Source organism: Nematolebias whitei, chromosome 12, assembly GCF_014905685.2.
Source record: "Nematolebias whitei isolate Nwh7 chromosome 12, NemWhi1, whole genome shotgun sequence".
Classification (NCBI taxonomy): domain Eukaryota; kingdom Metazoa; phylum Chordata; class Actinopteri; order Cyprinodontiformes; family Rivulidae; genus Nematolebias; species Nematolebias whitei.
The window spans coordinates 39,323,334-39,346,681 of NC_056509.1; the positions used below are offsets into that span (position 1 = coordinate 39,323,334).

At 37.9% G+C, this 23,348-nt stretch overlaps 1 protein-coding gene across 1 annotated transcript in view; it reads right to left on the reverse strand.

Annotated features, from left to right (window-relative positions):
* The window catches only part of gphnb (gephyrin b), a 137,540-nt gene that overhangs the window by 51,330 nt on the left and 62,862 nt on the right, over positions 1-23,348 (reverse strand). Inside the window, exons 3-6 of the mRNA XM_037685907.1 lie at positions 18,117-18,174; positions 17,931-18,023; positions 9,493-9,587; positions 9,176-9,242 (exon numbers count right to left, since the gene is read on the reverse strand). Of these exons, the coding sequence (XP_037541835.1) occupies positions 9,176-9,242; positions 9,493-9,587; positions 17,931-18,023; positions 18,117-18,174 (313 nt within the window). The remainder of the gene's footprint in view (positions 1-9,175; positions 9,243-9,492; positions 9,588-17,930; positions 18,024-18,116; positions 18,175-23,348) is intronic.

Here is a 23,348-nt window from a genome sequence, read left to right on the forward strand (position 1 = left end):
GGGATGGGTTTAAAATGCCTTATATAAAGTATATGTATATATATATATATATATATATATATATATATATATATATATATATATATATATATATATATTTATATATATACATACTGTATATATATATATATAAATATAAATAACTTACTACTTATTACTTGTAATACTATTTCTACTTTACCGTTTTTCATTTATCACAGGGCTTCAGGATACGGGTCCCCCACAATAAACGAGGGACTACTGTATACAAATATTCAAGTCAGATCTTTTGTTAGGGGCAAAGGTTCAGAACAATCAGCGATTAGCTTTTATTAAAGCCGTTTATAAATTACAACCCCAAAATGGCATCACTTGCCTACAATTGTTTGCTTGTGAACCTGAGCTGCTCCAACTTTTGACAGTAAAGCTTAAAGTACACTGTATGATAAGAGATTTCAATTTAAACTTGATTGACCAAGTTATTTTACAAGCCTCAATAACGTGAGTTGTCCTTGAAAATGAACAGGCGAAGTAACACTAACATAGAAATGTTGGAAGTAAAAGTTAAAGATGCTCTGAGAGTTGAAATACAGAAAGGGTAAAAGTGGCACTTTACGACTTTAATGTGTATCTAAACGTCACTAAAGACAGTCAGTGAGAGTAACTGACTTAAATGTTTATTTGTCAAGAAAAAGTAACATAAGATTTTTACTACACCTATTGTAAATGCAGACTCACACAGATTAGTATGTGGTGAGGATAAATGCATATTTTTCTGTTGTTTCTATTGAATCTACATTTCTTTTTAGCTCATTTAGATAACTCCATGATGATGTGATGTAACACCAACTTTTCTGCTGCTTTTGATGACACTCACAGAGGCCGAAGCTGCACAGTAGTGCGAAAACTGACTCAGATCTCCTGAGGCTTAAAGAGTCGTAGCATTTATTGCTGTTCCTGCAACATACACTGTACATGCACTGATCAAAATTCAGCCTTATACAGCTAATTTCACTCCGTCTCACTAGTGTGCTCTGATTAAAACACAGAGCGGATGGAAACAGGCTCATGCTCTCCCTCACTCACCTCGTGCACTCTCTCTGTGCGCACTCTTAAAGAAACACCACTCTTATAACAGTAGGACTATTGCTTTGGACCATTGCATTTCATTGAATATAACATAACATCTGGGCTGGGTCTGGAAAATCTTGTTAGATTTGGACCCAAAACAGAGTTCCGACTGAGAATCGCTGATTTAGAGATCCATTACCATACCGTTTTATTTATAGAGCACTTAAAACAGCAACAAGGCCAACCAAAGTGCTGTGCATGTGAAACAAACAAGTAAAACACACAGTAAAAATACATAGACCCAAAATGAAAAGATAATAACAAATAGCTAACACTGTAGAATACAGACATGTTAAAAACAAATTACACAGTGTCAAAGGTCAGGGAATAAAAGTGGGGTTTTAAGCGAGACTTAAAACCATGAGGGAGGGAGCCTGCCTGACATGCAGTGGTAACTCATTTCACAGTTTTGGACCTGCAACAGAGAAAGCCCCATCACCTCTGAGCTTAAGACAGGTTCCTGGAACCAATAGAAGCATCCAATCTGCTGACCTCAGAGATCGCTGTGGGACATATGGCTGCAGCAGATCAGCTACTGTTCAGAGATTTAAAAACATACAGGAGTACTTTGAACTGAATTCAAAAGTGAACTGGGAGCCATTGCAGGGGGGCCAAAACTGGTGTAATGTGCTCTCTTTTGCCTGTACCGGTTAAAAATCGGGCTGCAGCATTTTGGACCAGTTGTAGTCGTGCAATGGAGGTCTGACTGATTCCAAACAGAAGCGCATTGCAGTAATCGAGCCTGGATATTATGAACTCATGTATTACAGTCTCAAGTTTTTTTTTTTTTTTTTTCATTATGTGGTTCAGTTTTGACAGTAGCCCCCCCTGGGCACCCCCCCCCCCCCCCCCCCCCCAGGGTTTAACAATCATGTTTACATGACTGTTAAGTTCCATGGAAGAGTCCATTATCATTCCCAGATTAGTGACTATGTTTCTCTAGCAGGGCTAGAGAGGAAAGGTTGATGCAGTGGTTCTTGATTATGCAATTAGGAGGGAACAACATGACTTCAGACTTCTTCTCATTAAAAGTTAAGAAATTTAAAGCCATCCAGTTCCTGATGTTGGCCAGGCAGTCAAGAAGAGGTTAAATAGTATGTGCACTAGTGTGCTTCAGAGGGAAGTAGATTTGACAGTCATCGGTGGCAGCAGGTATAAAGAAAAAGAAGCGGACCAAGGATCGACCCCTGCGGTACGTCCCCACCGAAGCGCAGCCAATGATAAACTAAAATATTTCATGTTGACACAAAACGTTCTGTCATAGAGGTAGGATCTAAACCATTTGAGGGCTGACCCCATGATGCCCACACATTGCTCCAGCCTAGAAATAAGGATCTCATGGTCATTGGTGTCAAAAGCAGATGTAAGGTCCAGTAAGACAAGGAGCACAGAATCACCTGCATCTGTGTCTAGGAAAATGTCATTAAAAACCTTCAATAAGGCAGTCTCAGTGCTGTGGAGAGATTTAAAGCCGGATTGCAACCCCTCTAAAATAGAGTGATCCTCCAGGAAACATTTCAACTTATTAGCATTTAAACAAATTACACATCAAGTTCCACATTACTTTTGCAACTAAACAACACATTTCTTTTATACACATCACCCTGCCTATGTGTTTGGCAGGAATTATATTTTTACCATTTCAAGTGTGCTGTAAATGTTCTGTTGTGAAATATAAATCAGATATACTTTGCGCGCAAAAAACAATAATCGAAAAATCTAATTTTCTTGCAAATATTAGAGAGAAAATTAAATAATCTGGCTCACTAGTACAACTTACACATACCAAAAATTGACTAAATAAATAAATAATCCAAACTGGTTATGTACTCAACTATTATTTTTTCATTTTTTATACATAAAGTTATGCTTTTGTCACATTAAAAATATCAGATTTATTCTGAAAAAAGTCTAAAGTTTACAGTGCAATGACTCTGGCATACCAGTTTAAGAGATTATACTTGAAACATCCTATATGTATACATGGAAATGTATAACCTCAGATTAGGTTCAGAAAGTTGAATCGTAGTTGAACTACTGTCGGTAAATAATAAACAGCCTAAACGGTCTTTTGCTTTAAAAATGATGCATTAAAACCCAAAAAAAGAGAATGAAAAAGAGGAAGAAAGGCGTATGAAAAATCGAATTATGCCCAACATTATACGTAAAAGTATGAAAAACGAGGTATTGCTCATTATGACTACCAAGGATGTGAGATCTTGATTGATTTCCTCAGAAATGACAGCGAATCACAGCACAGCGCCTCCTACTGGCCACTTTTTGCTCCTTTTGCATCACCAGTCTGTGTCCCTTTTGGCATCACTTAAATCTTCAGCAGAGCTAAATGCTCTGTTCTCTTTATTCCCTGAACAAAAGATAATCTGTGAAATTATTTATCTTCCTGGGTAAGGAATTGGGATAATATATTATTAAACAACCCCACATTTTACATTGGCATGGGATGGGCTCTTGGAGCAAAACTTTGTTTTCATCTACATAGTGCAGGCTGGATTAAGTTTGACTGCACCAATGCTGTTTTCACTGAATACTTTAAATCCACATTTCAAATGCTGCATGACTGGAGCTGCATACTCCTCAGAAAAAGCAGAACGGGGATTCCTCACTCTGAACAATAAATTAATGTTTTAATCTCAGTAGGTAACCATGAAGCCGCAAGCTAACCTTTCCACCTATTATCCTTAGCTTCTTTTCCACATAAATTTCCTCATGGCCCACGGAGGACTGTTTGTGGCTCCTCCTGATGTGTCTGAAGACCCCATTTGAGGTTCGTGGAGGATGAGAAGAAAAAGGCCAGGGAGGGTTGAAATGCAACAAGAGAATAACTGGAGAGACTGGAAAGAGCCTGGAGCCATTTTTCCTTTCCTGTTCTATCCTCTCATCGTGTGCCAGGAGAAAAAGAAGTTACATCAGGAGTGGAGTTTTTCTTTTTCTTTTTTTATCTGTTCTTATTTGCTGTTTTGTCCTAGAGGAGAGCTACTGTCAAGAACACTAAAGAGCAGAATCTCAGGATGAACTGCCAACGGACAAAAGTGTGAGGAAAAAGGAACGGAGGAAGAAGGGAAAGCAGAGTTGTTCTGAAAGTGGGTTGGAGGGTAGAGACACAAGACCTGACGAGCGGCAAATCCAGTGACGGGCCAAAAATACAACCGAACCACCAAAGACAGCAGAACAAATAAAACGAGTGAAGAAAGGAAACGTGAGAAAACACAAAAAATGGGAACAACAGATATGCGTTTACTGCTAATAAGGTTACAACTCCTCTGGTAATAATGTGCTACTGAAATCCAAGTTCCAACAACTACACCAGGGGTATTCAATTATAATTTAAAGAGGTCTAGTCAGACAAAAATTCATGAGGCCATGGTCCAGAAGTCCAACTATTTAAAGTGATATATATTTTTATGCTGCTGTTGTTCGGCGTATTGTTTTTGTACTATCAGTGCTTAGTATATTCTTAGCATATTTCTTAGTTCATATTTTAGATCTTATTACTGTTTTTCTTTTACAATTTATAGTTTTGTTGGATGTAACTGGGACCCTGTGTACACAATATCATTCCATCACATGTACCACACATGATGAGAATGACAATAAAGAACCTGGACTTGAATTAATATTTATAGTAGCTATGTCGTTTTATCAGCATCTGCAAGCATTAAGTTGCCTATCAAATGAAATTAATTCAGACTTATTCAAGTACTTTTGACAACATTTATTGTCATAATGCAAAGAACTGAACATGTATGTTTAATTTCTGTTGTCTAATGTTCTCTCATTTACTGAGTAATAGCATAACATGTCAAAATAAGAACCTATGTAAAACATGACAACTGTTTATGTTCACAAATGACTAACTTCAGAAAAAAAGTTTGATTTACATTTTTATGTTTCACATCTGCACTCAACCATCTCAAAATGGCAGCACGCATGCGCACATACACAAGCACATGCACCAGTGTGCAAAAAGTGTACACTAGTGTACAAAAAAAAGCAACATTTCACCTAGATTTCCATATTTTAATTCCACACATTTAAAGCATGTTTCTCACCAAGTTTGAGTAAATTCAGCTGTGGGTTTTAAAGACATTTCAACTTTAATGCACTTTCACACACAGTCTCAGCTCGACACTATTTGTGTTCATAGAGAAATAAAAAACATCACTACTAGACTTTTTTTTTGCTTGTGTTCAACACTACTCAAGTGAAAATAAGTGAAAGTGAAAAACCACCAAGTAGGAGTAGTAGTACAAGTAGTAAGTAGTCTATGTTAGTATTTATGTATTTATTTAGTATTTAAAACACCATATATATATATATATATATGCAATGCTCTAAACAATGTTTCTAAACTCTAGACACTCTAAAAGAGCACAGCATGTCATGATTTCAGCTCTCTGCCTCCACTGCAATCTGCCACTTGCCAGCGCTCTTGGCCACGCCCACTTCTCCACTGCAGAGTGGAGATATGACATCCTGCAGGAGGAAGCTTATCCTGCAGCTTGGGCTGCACACAGGTGCTAAATAATATAAAATAATTTATTTTAAATAAAAATTCAATGCCAGTCGTGCGGCTCATCCATCAATCAGCCATTGTGTGTCATGTCCAATCTTATTTTGAAAAACCGCGATAGAGCGTGTCCGTGAAAAATGAACCATGAAGCAGCGAGGGATTACTCAAACAGCTTTATTCACTAACAGGTCTCATTTTTCCATACTCTTCAAAATACAATATGTATATAGTACTAAAAGTATAAAAATCAGCTTATAAAATGGTAATTTTAAAAATATTTTGTATTATTTAAACATACTGTTTATTAAGAGATCTTTCATTTATCATCAGCGGACATACACAGAAACATAATCACTCATAAACAGATGAAGGGCTGCAGTTTATATTAGATATCAGTCTGTAAGAGAAGAGTACGAACACAAAAACACTGCAAGTGTATGTAGAGTAACGAGTAAAACGTGAATGTGTCTAAGTTCCAATCAGTGCTGGGGCTTCATCCTGGCAGTGAGCAGAAATGTCATCACAGTGGGAATAAAAATGTCTCCCCCACTGGTAAATCTCATTACTGCGTGTTGGAGCGATGTCATTAAAAGCTTAACGATGTTAAAATCACAACAGGTATACCTGCCCTGCTTCTGTTTCTAAACATCAGCGTGGGCAACAAATGTCCCGACTGCGAGAAATGTGATGTCTCATTTTAAAAAAAAAATGCAGAATTGACAGCCATTTTTGTAAATTCTGGTTTGAACAAAATAGATATACACCTGTTTCAAATCAATAAAGCCACATTATTAATATTTCACAGGTTTGGTATGTAAGATTTAGTTCAGTTTGCTTGTCATTAGATGTGTCAGCCTCTAAGGTCTGTTTTGTATCCCATCCTCAGAGTGTAAAAAAACTCAACAATCCTCAATTGTTCCAATTTTAAATGTCTTTTTATATCAAAATGTTTTTGTTTTAGTTACATCATGGTACATTTGGGACAGTGTGCCTTCAGGGTTTGATTCACTGATGATGCGTTTCCTCCTTTGCTGCTTTAACCTCTGTGAGTCATGAAAGAGAAACAAAAAATAAAACGACTATAAAATTGAGTTTTTTTTTTTTTTTAACATCTTTAAGCATTTTTATGTCTCAGCTATTTTAAGAGCTTGATTGTATTTATAATCATATTTTTCCAGATCACTGCCTCAGAAACTGCAGGTTACTTTCTTCTTAATGCGGCCAAAATTCAAATATAAAACACCCTTATTGACAATTAATTGTGTTATATATGTATACAAACATGGGGCTAATATGCTGTTCAAATAAAACCACTGACACAAAACGTGTAGCTAAAAAAGCACAAGCGACATTGTGACATTAAAGAGTTTCATTTGGCTGCCTCAGGTGGACTTTCTGGTTATTTTTATGACAGAAAATCAGTGTAAAAATACAATAAGCTGCCTGTGGCATTACTTTTACCAGAGGGTTGATGAGGAGGACACTGATACTGGAACAAATGGGGAGAAAGGGAGGTGGATAATTGATTGAACAAAATACTCAAATTGATCTGAAGAAACCAGCGCTTAACAAGACAAAGACAGATGTGTAAATCAGAACAGCAAAGAGGGAGAAAAAAGGAAGGGGAGAGGATCCAACAGTCCATGGACATTCACTCACATACAGTATGCAGGCGTGGGTTAGAGAAAAGCTGACACATATCACTGTGAGTCAATGAAGCAAAAGAGGAGAAAATATGCAAACGTGTGTGTACCACACAATCAATAAAAACCTTAAACAAGTGCACAGAACTAGACATTACGCCATAAATAACCATGACCATATGGGGACCATGTTGCTAAGAGAGCCTCACTGCTAACAGAACCACTCTGCTAATAAGACTGCTGCCAACAGAACCACATTACTAAGATAAGATACAGTAGAAGATAAGATAGAACTTTATTTATCCCGCAGGAGATGATTGTGCCAGAGTTTCAGTACAAAGGAACATACACAAGAATCACAAAATATAAAGATAAAATAATATAAAAATGCCAACAATTCAGTTCAAAACAGGTGCAGACAGAAACATTAAAGAGTTAATTGTAGTACAGGATTAATTTTATTGCCCTATGTGCAGAAAGGGGAGGAGTTGAAAAGCTTGATAGCCACAGGGAGGAAGGACTTCCTGTGGTGTTCTGTGGAGCACCTCGGTGGTCTCAGTCTACGACTGTCGACTGAAGGTGCTGCGGTAAGAGTCCAAGGTGTCACGCAGGGGGTGTGACGTGTTGTTCAGAATCTGGAGCAGTTTCCTCTGCATCCTCTGTTCAGACACCTCTGTCAAGAGACTTCACGTCCACTCCCAGAACTGAGCCAGCTCTCTTGATGAGCTTATCGAGTCTGTTGGCATCAGCTTTCTTCACCCTGCTGTCCCAGCACAACACAGTGTAGAAGAAGACACTGGAGACCACCTAGTGGTGAAACATCTGCTGCATGGTCCTGCAGACATTAAAGGAACTGAGTCTCCTCAGAAGAAAAAGGTGACTCTGTCCTTTCTTGTAGAGGGTGTTGGTGTTAGCTGTCCAGTCCAGTTTATTGTCTAGGTGGACCCCCAGGTACTTGTAGCAGTCCAGTGTCCACCGTAGTACCCTTGACGTTGATAGGGTTGGGGGGGCTGGTCTTCTTCCTGTAGTCCACCTGCAGCTCTTTAGTTTTTCCATCGTTGAGTCGCAGGTGGTTCTGTCCACACCACTCCACAAAGCTGTCCACCACACCTCTGTATTCAGCTTCCTGGTCACCAGTGATGCAGCCCACAATGGCAGGGTCATCTGAGAACTTCTGCAGATGGCAGGGTTGTGAGTTGTACCTGAAGTCCGAGGTGTAGAGGGTGAACAGAAACGGTGAGAGGACCGTCCTCTGAGGAGCCCCTGTGCTGCTCAATATGGTGTCCGAGGTGGTGTTCTGCAGCCTCACATACTGTGGTCGACTCGTGAGGTAGTTTCCGATATATATAGAATATAACTTGCACCGTTATATTCTACCATGTTGTTGTTTATTATATTTCTTTTGGACCTTGTAAATTATAAATTTCATTTTCACTTTTTGGTACTTTCTTTCGTACTCTTATTGCATGCTTTAGTATTTTTTTATATTTATTTTTTTTAGCGAGTCAAATCGATTCTTCTCATCCTAAACATTTCATTGCATTGTTGACCTTGTGTTGATCTGCATATGACAAATAAACCTAAACCTAAATATTCAAATCTGATATTTTACTTTGCATCAATGCCACAAAGGATATTCTGTGTCCACTCATCTCTTCTATTTTTAATTAAATAAATGTAACTGCTGACAAAAACCTACAACCATTTTTCAACATCTTGCAAAAAACTCTAAAAATTTGTCAAAAGTCACAAATCAGACCTCTAATTTATAAAATAAAGTTAGATAACTTTAAAAATCTGTTTTCACCTGCAGATACTGGTTTACTCTTCACGTCAGCTGTATTTGTTTTGGTTAAATACGCAGCAGAAAGCTGCTTAAAGCATTTCCTACCTGGGATCCTTTCTTGCTTCCTGGTAAGTTGATGATGAGCGTCTTCCCTCGAATGCCACACACTGGTCTGTAAACACAACGTTATTGTGAAAAGCATGTTTGCTTATGACAAGAAAAATGATTGCAGGTTATTTTTTCCTCTGTAGATAAATAAAAAAACAAATTATTTGAACTTTTTTTTATTTTTAATTTAGGACTATTTGAAAAGAAAAGACAAAAGTATGTCTTTGTACAGTTTAACTAATGTTCCTCTTGTGGATTTTTATTCAAGGCAAAACAAAATAACAGTTTTGTGTGGGTTGCAGTGATTCTCTGACCTGGAAAGCATGCCTAGTGGTGTGACATTGAGGGATCCCATCAGCATTGCCAGAGACATCCCCGGAGCCTCACGCTCGATCACCTCCTTAGTAGCCTGGAGAGAGAAAACACACTTTGGAGACTGTGACCTCGGTGTAACTTAGGATAGCAGCTCTGTCATCACTGGAAGCAAATTATAATAAAATTTTGAACAAATATAACCCACATACGCAATTTTTCAGTTTCATCACCTATTCAAACACTTTAAAGAATTACTTTTTGTCAAGGTCTTTAGTAAATTTGGAACACAAAATACAATTTCTTTCTTCTGTAAATGTTTTCCTCACTCACTCTTATGCAAGATGGACACCTTTCTTCCCTCTCCCAGCCTCCTCCTGCTTCTTTGCTCTCTGTCTTGTGTATCGGCGCTCCTATTTACACATCTTCCGAAACGTAAAACTGCTATCATGGATCTGGTCAGCTGGACTTTTAACACAATCGATAAATTTTTTTTTCAACAAAGCGACAGGGTCCTGGAGAGCCCTCATGTCCTGCTGAGATTCACGCTGCAGGATACATCATGGATCCGTGGGGAGTTTGGAAACTGATGTGCCTTTTCATATTGTCTCAGGAGGATGCTGAAGATGTTAGAATTATTATAGCAGGGTTTCTGCTTTTTGGCGCCGGCATATACCCATGTTATAGGCTATTAAAGAAGACGGCGACTGCAGTTTCGGCCATGGCAAAGCTGCCGAGCCTATGTGAAGGTTTGGTTTATGCTTCGAGCACTCAAAATCAGCTGGTTTATGAGCTAAACCGTAAGATGGAAGCGACTTGTGAGAATTGCAGGCCACCTGCGGCTTCTGGGACTCGCCAGCATGTTTTGGACAACCTTGGAGGGAGCTTATAAGCACGGACCAGTGGAATGCCCACATATCTGGCCCTTTTGGATCGAAAGTACCAGCAGAACTCAAGGCTGACAAGAAAAAACAGTTTGCCTGAAAATAAAAAAAATAAAAATTGTGGCTTATCTGACTCTGACTCCCCTGTTTGGTCTCAAAGCAGGCTGACTTATCCAATTTCTCCTGGGATATGTGTAAACGAAGAAAAAGCTCTGTCTATCGCAACTTAGAAGTTGAACTTGAAGTTTGATCTGCATGTGAATCTGGATAACATAAATGAGCTTCTCATACAGTTTAAAAAGTTTGGGATGCTAAATTCTCTTTTTTTGACTTGAGAAAGCCTCTCAAATTCAAAATGAAACATCTTCAACTACAACAACTTCAATTGTTTTGTTATAAATTTTTGGGATGTGGGAGGGGGGTGTTGCCAGAGGAATGCAGCTTTTGGACATTTTTGCTGTTCCTATTCAAATGGCACAAGATAAACCACCCCGTGATGGGGTAAAATTTTAACAGTACTCAGGGTTTTCGTCTTGAAAGCTTTTTTTTAAGATGTTCTCCAAAGAAGAGACTTTGATGACGCTCTCAGCAGTCATCATATAGTTCAGTTTTCTTGTCATACACTAGTTGCTATTCTAATATGTGATGTAGTTTAGCAGGATGCTGTCAATAGTGCTCCCAACAAATGATGGTGAAAATGGAGAGGGGATTCTCACTTTAAGTCTTCTAACAAAGTAGGTGTGTGAGGAAGGTTTATAGTGTTGTAATTTTGTTGTCCTTATACGGTCATTAACTGTTCCACCTTTGCCATGTTTCCCTCTCATTGGGGTTGAGCTCCATTACACTGTTGTATCATGTGATAACTTAATGAGCAGATTATGCTAAACATAGCAAAAGAGACATGTATCAGTAGAGTGAAAAGCAAAGGACTGAGCACACATCCCTGAGGGACACCTGTTTTCAGTCTGTATGTATGCATGTAATCTGTTAGTGTTGCAATATCAAAAGTGTGGTCTTAAACATGTACTAAAAGTGAGCAGACACTAAAACTGACAGATGATGCTGCAGCAATTTACAGTATTAGACAAACACTGTTTTAATTAGCGCTACAGTATGTGAGCTTCATCAAGAAACCAGACAAAAAGAATAAAATATGTGCAAAATGAACATATCTGTTTAGTACTCATGAGTGTGGGACTGAGGTATAAGTGCCACATTCCTGAAGGAGAAGTGGCAAAAAGGACAAATTTATCTTCCAGCTATGTGAGGCTTAAGTTGAATGACACTTCTAGCAAAGCAGGGGAGAAAAAAGTCAAAGGAGAGGAGGGGCTGATGAGCCTCTCTAGCTTGGATTTTAGAGAGAAGATGGGCGTAGGGAGAGAAGATGGATGAGAAGAGTAATAAAGTAGGAGGTAACTGAGGAGAGGTGAAATAGAGACACAAGGAAAGGGGGAAGCCGAGGGTCCAGTGGGGCTGAATTTATGCTTCATCATTAAAGCAGCCTGTACAGAGTCACTGACTGGAAGCAGTCCGATAGCTTTTCTTTTAACTTTACTCAGTTGCGGCATGTATTCACATCAAGTTTACAAGATGTATAATTTGAGCAATTTGTTCCCTACTCAAAGAAAAAAATGAGTTAGAATTTTATTAATTACACATGTCTGAGGGGGGTGCATAAATCTATCAGCAAGGGCAGAAGATAGGCTCTGCCTGTGAGGGTAGGAAATATAACAGAACGAGATTCCAAGAAAGGCTCCAATAATATCCTTTAATTGGAGACTAATTGCTTTCCTTTGCAAAGATATGACTGTATTGTAAGTGTGTAAATTGAAGTAGAATATGGTTTAATTTCACTTAATTTAAAATAATTATTTTTTCAACAAGGTTTTGTAAAGAATCATTAAACTGACTATGATTATACATTGAACATTTCCTTTGAAAACAAAACTTTATTATGATAAATGCTGGATCAGACATGTACTATGCTTCCAAAGTCTCTGCACCAAGTCTATAAAAACTATGTCAGGTTCACATCTAATCTAGTTTGACTGACTGACATTTTAGTGACATAAGAATAGTTCAAGTAAAATATGTATGAAAACCTTGGAATGAAGCCACACATGAGAACACAACACAAGCTTTTATCTTAGTTTAGTTCTACTAGCAAAATGGTCAGTGTAATAATAACATGTTGCTGTTGCTGTTAAGACATCAGCAAGAAATACAACTGTACAGTTAGATTAATATGCTTGCAGAATACATGGAAATATACTGAAATTACCAAAACCTCAAGTAAAAAATATAAACTTGACCTCAGTGTTTTTGTGTGTACCATGCCAGTCTTTCCAGGAAATGTGAGATTCAAAAGGTGAATCGTTTAACATCAAAAGGTTTAATTGCATAGATCCACTGAGAGGAGAAGATATTTCCCAAGTGATTTAAGAGACTAAAATCAATAATGACTGCTAATGTAGATGAATGTAGATGTGGAAAAGATAGTTAAAGATTTCTCTGCTTCAGACAGTTGAGATATGGAGTGTTTAATTTGTTAATGGATTCAATGGAAAACACTGCAACACGCAGAGCTTTAGAGCAAAAACAGGCAATTCAAAGAGACTTATCTTTTTACGTGTTTGCATTACTCGTGCAAAATGGAGCACATGGCTGTTAAAATCTTACCTTTAATAAAAAAAATTCAACATGACAGGGTGTTGTTCTCAAAAAAGCAGCGAAACTGAACAGTTTACAGTCAAGGCTTTCCATCCATCACATCCTATAACATCTTTGTTAAACAACTGCATCTTCTACAACTCATCCCGAATGACATTGAAGTTCAATACAGAGCAGCACTTTCATATCATTTGGCCACAAACAAACTTTTAAATTAGTACTATCTTAACGATGATATATCAATTATAGTACTTTTTGCTGTATAAGTCGCACCTTTTTGCCTGAATTAACATGCCCTGCGACTTATACAGCGAAGCGACGCATTTATGTTTTTTTCCCATATTTATAACCCAATTTTTGGCTGAGATCTGATGATTTCATTCATTCCGACATGGACAATATTGAACACTACCATTTTCAGCAGCTAGAGGGCCCTTGACTAATATGGCAAGCCAAGTGTCTCATTAATAAGTAAAAGTGGTTATTATTGAGACAACTGGCTTGCCATACTAAGCCACCTTCGTCTCGCTCCGGAACTCCAGGAGCAAACGTCAAATCAGCTGCATTTTGTCGCGCCGCTCATTCGAAATGCAGCTGGTTTGACTGTTAAAGTGCATTTATTAAGGAAAAGTTACACTGAAACACACCTTTCCTATAATGCCGAGCAAACAAATAATTGTTAATCTTGTTAAATTCTTGTTGAAGTCCTCCCATACATGCTCCCACGGCCGCCATTTGGCAGTCAATCGATTTTTGGCACAACACCGGCTCACGTTTCCGGGTGGTCAGCGGTGACGCATAATAGATGCAACTTATATGGCGAAGTGACTTATTAATTTATTTTTCCATTTTATTAAACATATTTGGACTGATGCAACTTATACGGTGGTGCGATGTGTACGGCTGAAAGTATGGTAATATACCACATACGTAACTTCTACTAATGTTTCAAGACACATTTAACCACTTTGCGTTTGGTTTAACACTTTGTTGCTAGAAGACAATTACAAAAAAAAAATCTTTCATAAGAGTCTGTTTCACTTTTAACACAAGAATTGTTTAGGTTTCCCAGTCACCAGTGTAAAATACACTTGGGCTCCATTTCAGCTTTCTAAGGATGCTGGAAAACTTTTATGAGACTCAGCTGATGTCCAAGTAATCCTTCCTGTCTTGACTACACTAAACATTGTAGGTAGGAGAACTTTGAAACAAGAACTAACAAAAGAATCCTTGAAGTACACCCCAACTTGGAACAAAATCACAATAAATCTCTTCTACTTTTATAATCTTTTAAGTTTTTTTTTTTAACCTCTGATTACATTTAAATGCTAAAATTACTGAAAGCAACACTTCCTCAGCAAAAATAGGAATGATTCAGTTTCGCATACTGTTGGTCCTATATATTAACATATTTTTCGGACTATATGGCACACTTAAAATCCTTTAATTTTCTCAAAGCCTTATAATCTGGTGCACCTTATATATGAATTCTGGTTGGGCTTACTGACCTCGAACCAATATTATGTGGTTATTGTGAATGAGTTGAATAAAGTTTGACTTATCTGACTGACTTGTTTCGCTTAATGCGCCTTGTAGTCCAAAAAATATGGTACAACTAATGATTAGTTTCCTATCATGGCATTAATGTGTTCAACCATAACTGCTGTAACAGGATATGGTGACATGAGGTCAGGTTCGGACACACACAGACACACAAAGCAACACTTCCACAGTGTGTACGTGCTAAGTCTGCTGCTGTCAGCCATGATGGATGAGGACCAGTGACCCAATGGAAAACCGCAGTTCACTTGTTTGCATGAATGACTGAGTGTGTGCTTGTGTGTGCTTGGATGAAGGTAAAAAAATACTTTGTTAGTGTGTTTTCCATCTGAAAACATGTCTATGTTCACAAGCATGTGCACACGTACGAAAACTGAGTAAAAGTTATTTTCTTTTAAAACCAGTTTGTTATTTCTTGAGTAAATATAGTCTTCTTGTTTCTCTGAATTGTGGTCTTGGACATAAACACAGTACATACTGTTTCACAAACTTTTGATTTGAAATTGATAAGGTGAAGTATACAAACATTAAGTAAAAAAAAAAAAACTGCCTCAAAAATTATTTTCTATCTGATTATGATTATTGTTTTGATATCTTTTTCAGTTATGCTAAAAAAAAAGTACTACTGACAAACATTTTTAATAATAAATTGATTTCATGAGATCATCTTAAAACCCCCACATATGCTGTTTCTTGACCCAAAATACATAATTATTAGAAAAATCAAACAATGAACCTGTTAATACACAATTAAATAAAAAGATTACCCAATAACTCGTTCAGTAAGTGACGAGTTACAAGAGTTTAAAACCAGCTGACATTTACAGCTATTGTGACACAATTCCTCACTGTTTACAGAAGAAGGAATGGAATAAACAATAAATAATATTTAGTTGTATTTCAATACAAACTGGAAAAATAATTACCATAACCTCAGCCAAATGTAGCAGTAAAATTATGTTTTACATAAAAGTGTGAGTAATAATATTGATGTAATATATTTTAGAACAATGTCATGAAGCTTGACCCACAGTGAGTACTTAAAACTTTATTTGCCTACATTTTTGCAACAATTGTGCATATTTTTACACACAAAATTTTTTTTAAATGTAATTACTCAGTGCTGCGCATTTAAGGTGAAAGTTTATCACCAGCTGCGGTTGTCAATTTGGTTTTCTTTTTCAAATAACATTCATGTTGGTTATTAATCAACTGTGGTCACAACTTCTGAAATACAAAACTACTGCAATTTTGATTTCATAAAGCAGCGATACAAATGTAAAAACAAACTAGAGAAATTGCATCTCCTGCGAAAATGCAGTGCTTATTGCTGACGACTTTGCTGAAAAAAACAGCTGATATTAGCTAAAAACATGCTGAAATGGTAGAATAAGTCAAAGTTAGCAGAAGAAAGAACCCATATTTGCAAAATTGATTTTAAATTAGCAGAAACAAGCACAGAAATTAGGACATTAGCTTCAAAAAAAGCTGAAATAAGCAAAAAAAAAAAAAAGTTGAAAAGTAGCTGAAAAGTCAGAAAGCAGCTTAAACTACCAGAAGAGAGCTGCAAGAAGCCGAAATGAGCTAAAATAAATGTGGAAAAGCTGATAAAAACTTAATTTAGCACGAAAAGAGCTAAATGGTAGCTGAAATAGTAGAAAACGTTGAAACTAGCATAAATAGGCTGAAAGGAGCACAAGCTGAAATTAGCAGAAAAATGTTAATTAGAAATTACCATCTAAAAAGAGCTGAAAGTACCTAAAATGCTAAAAAGCTACCATATAAAAGGTAGAACAAGCTTAAATTAGCAGAAGAAAGCAGAAAGAACACAATTGCTCAATTAAGTTGAAAGAAATAGGACTGAACAGGAAAAAAGTGGAAATTATCTAAAATAAATCATCATTTAGCAAAAAAACAAAACAAAACAAAAAACAGCTAAATAGTAGCTAAAAATCACAGAAAGAAACTTAAATTGCCAGAAGGAAGTGGAGGGAGCACAATTGTGCCCAATTAGATTAAAAGAAGCCAACATGAGTACAAGCAAGTGGAAATTATCTTAAAAAAAGTAGAAAATTTGCTAAAAAAAACCCAGCTGAAAAGTAGCTAAAAAATCAGAAAGAAACTTAAATTGTCTGAAGGAAGTGGAGAGAGCACAATTGTGCCCGCTTAGGCTGAAAGAAACAAATCAGCAAAAAAGTGGAAATTATCTGAAAAAAGCAGACATTTGTCAAAAACAGCTGAATAGCAGCTAAAAAAGCAGAAAAAAACTTAAAGTACCAGAAGGAAATGTAAACAGGATCTCACTAGGGTGAGCTCAGTAGCTTAATAAGCATTCACACAAAAAGGGACAATGTTTTTTATGCCAGGACATAAAAGTGTACTCTTTAAAATCACCTCTTGGATTTCTTTTCTTTCATAAGAAGCAGTTTTATAAAACACAGGCAGGATGGAGTGGATGGAGAAAAGTTTCAGGAGTGATTTGCAATAAAAAGGGTGTCAGCAAAGATCAAAGGAAAAGTTTACAAGACAGTGGCGAGACCAGCTCACGTTGTATGGTCTGGAGACAGTGGCATTGACAAAAAGGCACGAGACAGAACTGGAAGTGGCAGAAATGAAGATGTTGAGGTTCTCAGGAGTGACAAGGATGGATAAGATTAGAAATGAGATCATCAGAGGTACAGCACAGGTTGAACTGGGAGATAAAGTTAGAGACTGAGATGGTTTGAACATGTCCAGAGGAGAGACAGTGGGTATACTGGTAGAAGGATGTTAGAAATGCAGCTGCCAGGAAAAAAGACAAAAAGGAGATACATGGATGCAGTTATAGAGGACATGGAGGTGGTTGTAGTGAGGACAGAGGATGCAGAGGACAGAGATGGAGGAGGATGACTCGCTGTGGAGACCCCTGAAGAGAGAACAGCCGAAAAAATAAGTTTTATAAAACACAGATGTGTATTTCTTTATTTACCATTTGACCAGAGGACTAATTAGTGGAAACATGAGCTGATCAGTAAAACCAGCTGGTAATGATGAAGCACGTGCGGCACCAGGAGACATGCGCCTCTCAAAATCCATTCACGGTAAAATATAACAAAGCTCCTTCACTTTCTGCGCTTATCCCTCCTGTAGAAAACGTCACACCTGAAATGGTTGTAATGCGTCCTCATGCAACATTTTAAATTTAGGACCTTCCCCTCACAAACAGCAAAGTTAAGACCTAAAAAAGCTACACAACAAGACTTAAAACCTTTTTTTTCTTTCTTGCATGCTGAACGGCATGTTGATAGCTTTATGAGTGACACGTTGAAACATAAATCACGGCTCACCTCTGGTGTGACGTCTCTCGGAGCGAAGCCCGTGCCTCCGGTGGTGAGGATGAGGTTGAGTTCTTTTTCATCGCACCAGTGCACCAGAGTCTCCTGTTGGCAAGCATGCCCACATGTATGAAGATCATCCGCGTACATTAAAAATAAACAAATAAAAAAAAAAAAACCAGTATGAACAATCTTTACCTTAATTTCATCTATTTCATCTGGCACTATCTTGTAGGCGGCAATCATACCCCCCAATCTGAGAAAAGAGGAAGCGCTCATGAGAATGCACTCGACACTGCCAGAAAATATTTTATTTTCTTGTGTTGCACATCTCTCCAGGCCACAAAGGTCAGCTAAAGAGCTACAAACCTTATCAAACATTGATAACTCCTTAAGTTAAACCCTTAATAACCATTTCAAGGACACAATCTCTTTATCAGTATACAGAAAACAGCGAGACGCTTTGTCAGACCAGAATGTTAAGGCAGATTTTAAACATCTTTCTAAAAGGCCGGGCTGGTTTGGCAAGCTGTTTTTTTCTCTTATTAAATGAAATAATCCCTTAAAAACTGCACTTCCTATTTATGCGGGTTATCTTTGTCTGACATTGCAGTTTGTTTGGAGATCTGTTAGTCTAAGTATGACAAAACAAACTTTGTGGCATTCATACTAAAGGCTTTTGTTTTTGCATTAAAACAAGCATTTTTGTTGGCATGGAAACAACAAATCTTTTAAAATAAACTTAATTTCATGACAAATTTACAGACAATACAGGTGTAATTTTTATTTTTTTTTAGATTAACAGAGGACAAAACAAAAGACAGGAATTTTTATGAAATGTAGCAAAAGAGTGATAAAATTGGAGGAGATAGAAACAGTAAAATTATATCCATGTGTGAAACTGTGAAAGGTCCTGAAAGGATTTTGGACCGGATGTGGAAGATTTGAGGAGCACAAAGTTGCAGCTGATGTTTCTGAACATCAAGCCACAGCGACCTCATGTGGTCAGTCACAGTTTAACAATAATAGGCTGAAGAATCTGAGCAGAAAGTCTTCATGTAACCTCTTTTTCTTTTCAAGAGCGCTATATTTACATGTTCACCGCATCATCTCCGTCTCAGTTAAATGCTACAACAGTTACCCTGACCAAACACCCCCCACCCCCAAAAAAGATAAATACAGTCACTGTCTTGTTTTTCTACATGAGTTTGTCCTCATTTAGGGAACTTCACAAATGTTCAGTCAGGTCATCTGGATGGTTTCTTTTTTTTTTTTTTTTTTTCTGAGATGTTTCGTCCTTCATCCAAAGTACTTCATCAGTCCGAGGAGCCACAAACAAACTGCAGCATGGCTGCCTTAGAGGAGTTGACAGAGGAGAGGGCGGGCCCCAGAAACCATCTTAACACCAACAAACTGTCCCCCCCCCCACTATGGGAGTGTGGTGCTTGTGGGACTCCAGTTTGTTTGTGGCTCCTCCTGCTGATGAAGTCCTTTGGATGAAGGATGAAACATCTCAGAAAAAAAAAGAAACCGTCCAGATGACCTGACTGAACATTGTTGGATTTTTACCTGGATTATTGATCATGAACTTTGGTGTTCACAAATGATAAGTTCTGCAACCTAAAACAAGGCTAGCACTCTTCAAGGAACATATTCTCTCTTTTCATGACAGAGTGTTAGAATAAGATCCTCTTATGCAAAGAATCAACAGAGTTAAAAACTAGTTTTGTAAAACATCTTGGCACTGATGGTGGAGCCTTCACCTTTCAGTGAGAAGGTTGCCTGTTCGAATCCCGGCCGGGGACCTTTTTGGGTGGAGTTAGTATGTCCTCTTAGAGCATGCGTGGGTTTTCTTCGAGTACTCCGGCGAATTGCTAACTCTAAATTGTCCCTAGGTGTGAGTGAGCATGTGAATGCTCGTTTGTCTCTGTGTTGCTTTGTGATGGACTTGCGACCAGTCCAGGGTGTCCCCCGCTGCTGGATATGGAAACCAGTGACCCGGAAAGGAACAAGCAAGTAAAGATAATGGATGGATTAAAAACAATATTATCCGTAATCTCACGCAGTATTCCATTATTTTGCATTATTTCACAGGATCTGGAGTGTTTTGAATGACCGTTAGCTACAACCACACCAATGTTTAGCTCAGGTTCTGACCAAAGAAGCATTAAAGCTGGACACGATTGTTTACTGTAAAGGGAATCTTTCAGCCAGTGTGTGTGTGTTTATACATATTAGTGGTTGAGCACTTGTCCACTCATGTGTTAGTGCATCTGTGTTACACCTTGGGAGACTACAGGAGCTGTCAGGACAGATCACCACTTACACCCTCCCAGGGTTTGAATGCCTCTCTGTTTCAGCCCAAATGAAAATATGCTCAGCACAAATAACAAGGGTTCCTTCCCACCGTTTCCTTGGCAACGCCTCTTGTCTGCAGCTTCCTGTTTTTGTATTGTTGATTGTGTGTGTACGAGTTGTGCCTTTGGATGTTTTGAGTTTGTTTTTCTTTTACAAATCAGAAATGCATATTTATTGCTGAAACACACTGAGTAAATTCGCACATGCAGCTGTGTGTGTAATTTTTGGACATTCACAAATATCCTGATCTGACCAAGCAGGATATTGACTAAAGTTAAACACTGCAGATTTGTACAAAAAACAACAAAAACCCTGAAATAAATATGTACTAAAAACTGACATTTTAATGTTTGAATGATATCAATAAAAATCCAACATGCTAACCCCATTTGTTAATATCACAAATTTCCACAAAGGTCCAAGTGTATTACTCCACAAAAGCAAAATGTTTAAAAAAAGAATGTAATTTGTATTAAAATTTCTAAGCAGTTACATGCAAATAAGAAGACTGATTCTAGGAAAGACATTTTGTTAATTTTTTGTGTCATTTTGTGACGACATTCCACCTTAAAATTGAACAAATTCACTAAACATCTATCATCTATAGATTATATAGACATATAAATGTAAATTTTATCATCACCCACTGCCAAACTTCTACAACCTGGTAATGTTTAGCCCATATTTGTGGGTTTGTCTGTTACCAAATTATTTCATGCACCACTGGATGAATTTTAATGAAACTTGCAGAAAGTAAAAATTGAAAGTTCACCTATAACTGGAGTCAACCCATTTCAAGATGGCTGCCAAAGTTAACTCACCTTCCACAAAAATAACTACAATTCAGTCAGTTTTAAAGATACTGTGCTACATTTCGATGTGGCTGCAGCCGATAGTAATTCACATTAAAATTGCTACTTAAAGTGAAATATCTTTGCTTAAAACTCCAGCAATAAATATTGCTGTCAATCCTCTTTGTCTGTTAGCAAAATACTTATGAGCCACTGGAAGGATTTTAATGCAAATGAACAAATATTAAGCTAATTTTAAATTTGACGTGAAAGTAGCTGAGAGTCATTCACAACACTCTGAGTGTGACATCTTGTGATTTTGCACAATATTTTACATATTGTTATTTTTAATGTTTAGCCAAAACGGGCGCAACTAGGCCTGTCACGATAACAAATTTTGCTGGGCGATTAATTGTCTCAGAAATTATTGTGATAAACAATAATATTGTTTGAAATTTGACAATAATTAGTAATTATTGTCAAATTTAAGAAGAAATGTTGGTAATTTGTTTGGTGTGTAGTACATTTTTTTACCACTGGACGGCAGTATAAGACTGTTTGAACCGAAGGATGGATAGAGAGGGAGCGAGCAGTGAGTCTATTTAAGAACAATGGGAGGGGGCCCCTTGACGTGACATGGGCTGTTTCTCTTTCATGTTTTTCGGTTCTCAAAATGGCGGATGCTAGGTGTGATTTGAGCTCTTTAGCATAACATTTGTCACACAAAGCTTTAATTAAAAAAATCAGTAAACAAGTTCTCAGCTTCTTTTTGCAGAGAAAAACAACTATTTACACGAAGGCACGGGTTTCAACCATGAATTTTAGAGCTTCAATAAGACAGAGTTTTTTCCCCGAGGTCGGCCTGTAAGCTTAGCTAGTAGCTTAGCTTCTCAGCTTAGCTGCTTTTAACAATCCAAAAATGTGATTTTGGACGGTTAAAACAGATTTTTATTTTAAAGAAAAAAGAGAAAGGGAGGGGTCAGTGAAGAGCACCGGAGGTGAGCCTTTTTCTCATCCAGTGTCTTCAGTAGAAAGAGAGACAAGAAGAAACGATAAAGCCGAAAAATGAAAATGAGGTTGATAATTTTCATTTATCATGCAATTAATTGAGTTATTGTTTATCGAGACAGGCCTAGGTGCGACGCCATCATTTCTCATCCAAAGAGGATTTAGCTAAAACTCTGGCGTGAAAGGCAGCGAGTGCTATGCATTCCTAAAAGAAATAGGCCTTTTTGATCTTTTTTTTCCTTTCTTTTCACCAAGTCGATCAAATTGAGATGTAACATCTCTTCCAACAGGGAGTTGTAGGTGGGTGGGTGTTTTTGCATAACTTCTCTGCAGATTCACTGCTTGGCTTTACATTAAATGGGTGTGCGCTGAAATAAGAGAGGACTATTAAAGGGGAAAGGTAAGCTTTTATTTTCAAAGAGCCAACTGCGTTTTTCTTTCTCTCTCTACTGAAGAGGGTTACGACATTCAGCTGTTTTTTTTTAACTCCTGGCTGAACTAAGTCAGCGTGGAAGAAAAGTTTTTCCTTGGGGGTGTTGACAAATCCTAATGCAGGTAGAGGAAAAAATAAAAGATGCAGAGAGAATAGGAGGGTCGTGTTGGGGGGGCTGGAGCATGGCAGCAGTTTTGGCCTGAAAGCTTGGACATCTTGGCCAAGTCTATGAATAAAAGACGAGCACAGAAAGGAGGATAAAGAGGGGAAGACAGAATAAGAAAGAGGCACAGAGTGAAAAGAGTGCGGGAAAAAAGTAGAGATGGACTGTTAGGGGCACACTTAACAAGAAAAGGGGAAATTGCATGCGTGTGTGCATGTGTGTGTGTGTGTGTGTGTGTGAAAGCACGTTGCAAATCTCAGTGGTTGTGGGACATTTCCAAGAAGAGACCCATCTGCCAGGGTGATTTCATTAATAATACAAGCTCTTTGTACAAAGCACTCAATCTCACTCTGTGTGTTTCTCTTGCTATCACAAACACACACACACACATGCACACACGCACGCACAATGTGACAAGGGCCTCGGTCATCTCCACACTCCCAGCAGTAACATGGAGCTGAGCCCATTAGAGCTAAGTTGTTGGTTCATCCATATGTAGGAAGAAAGCTCTCGAGGGGTCACCTCTCAACATCTTAGCTGATAGAGGGAAAGGTGGAGGAAGAGGAGGAGGAATGGACTAACTCCCTTCTTCAAACCCCTGTCGTGTTGAGAGCTCTGAGTGCCCAGCGAGGTGTTCCACTCATGCTCGCTAAACAACATGCACAGTCCCCCCCCCC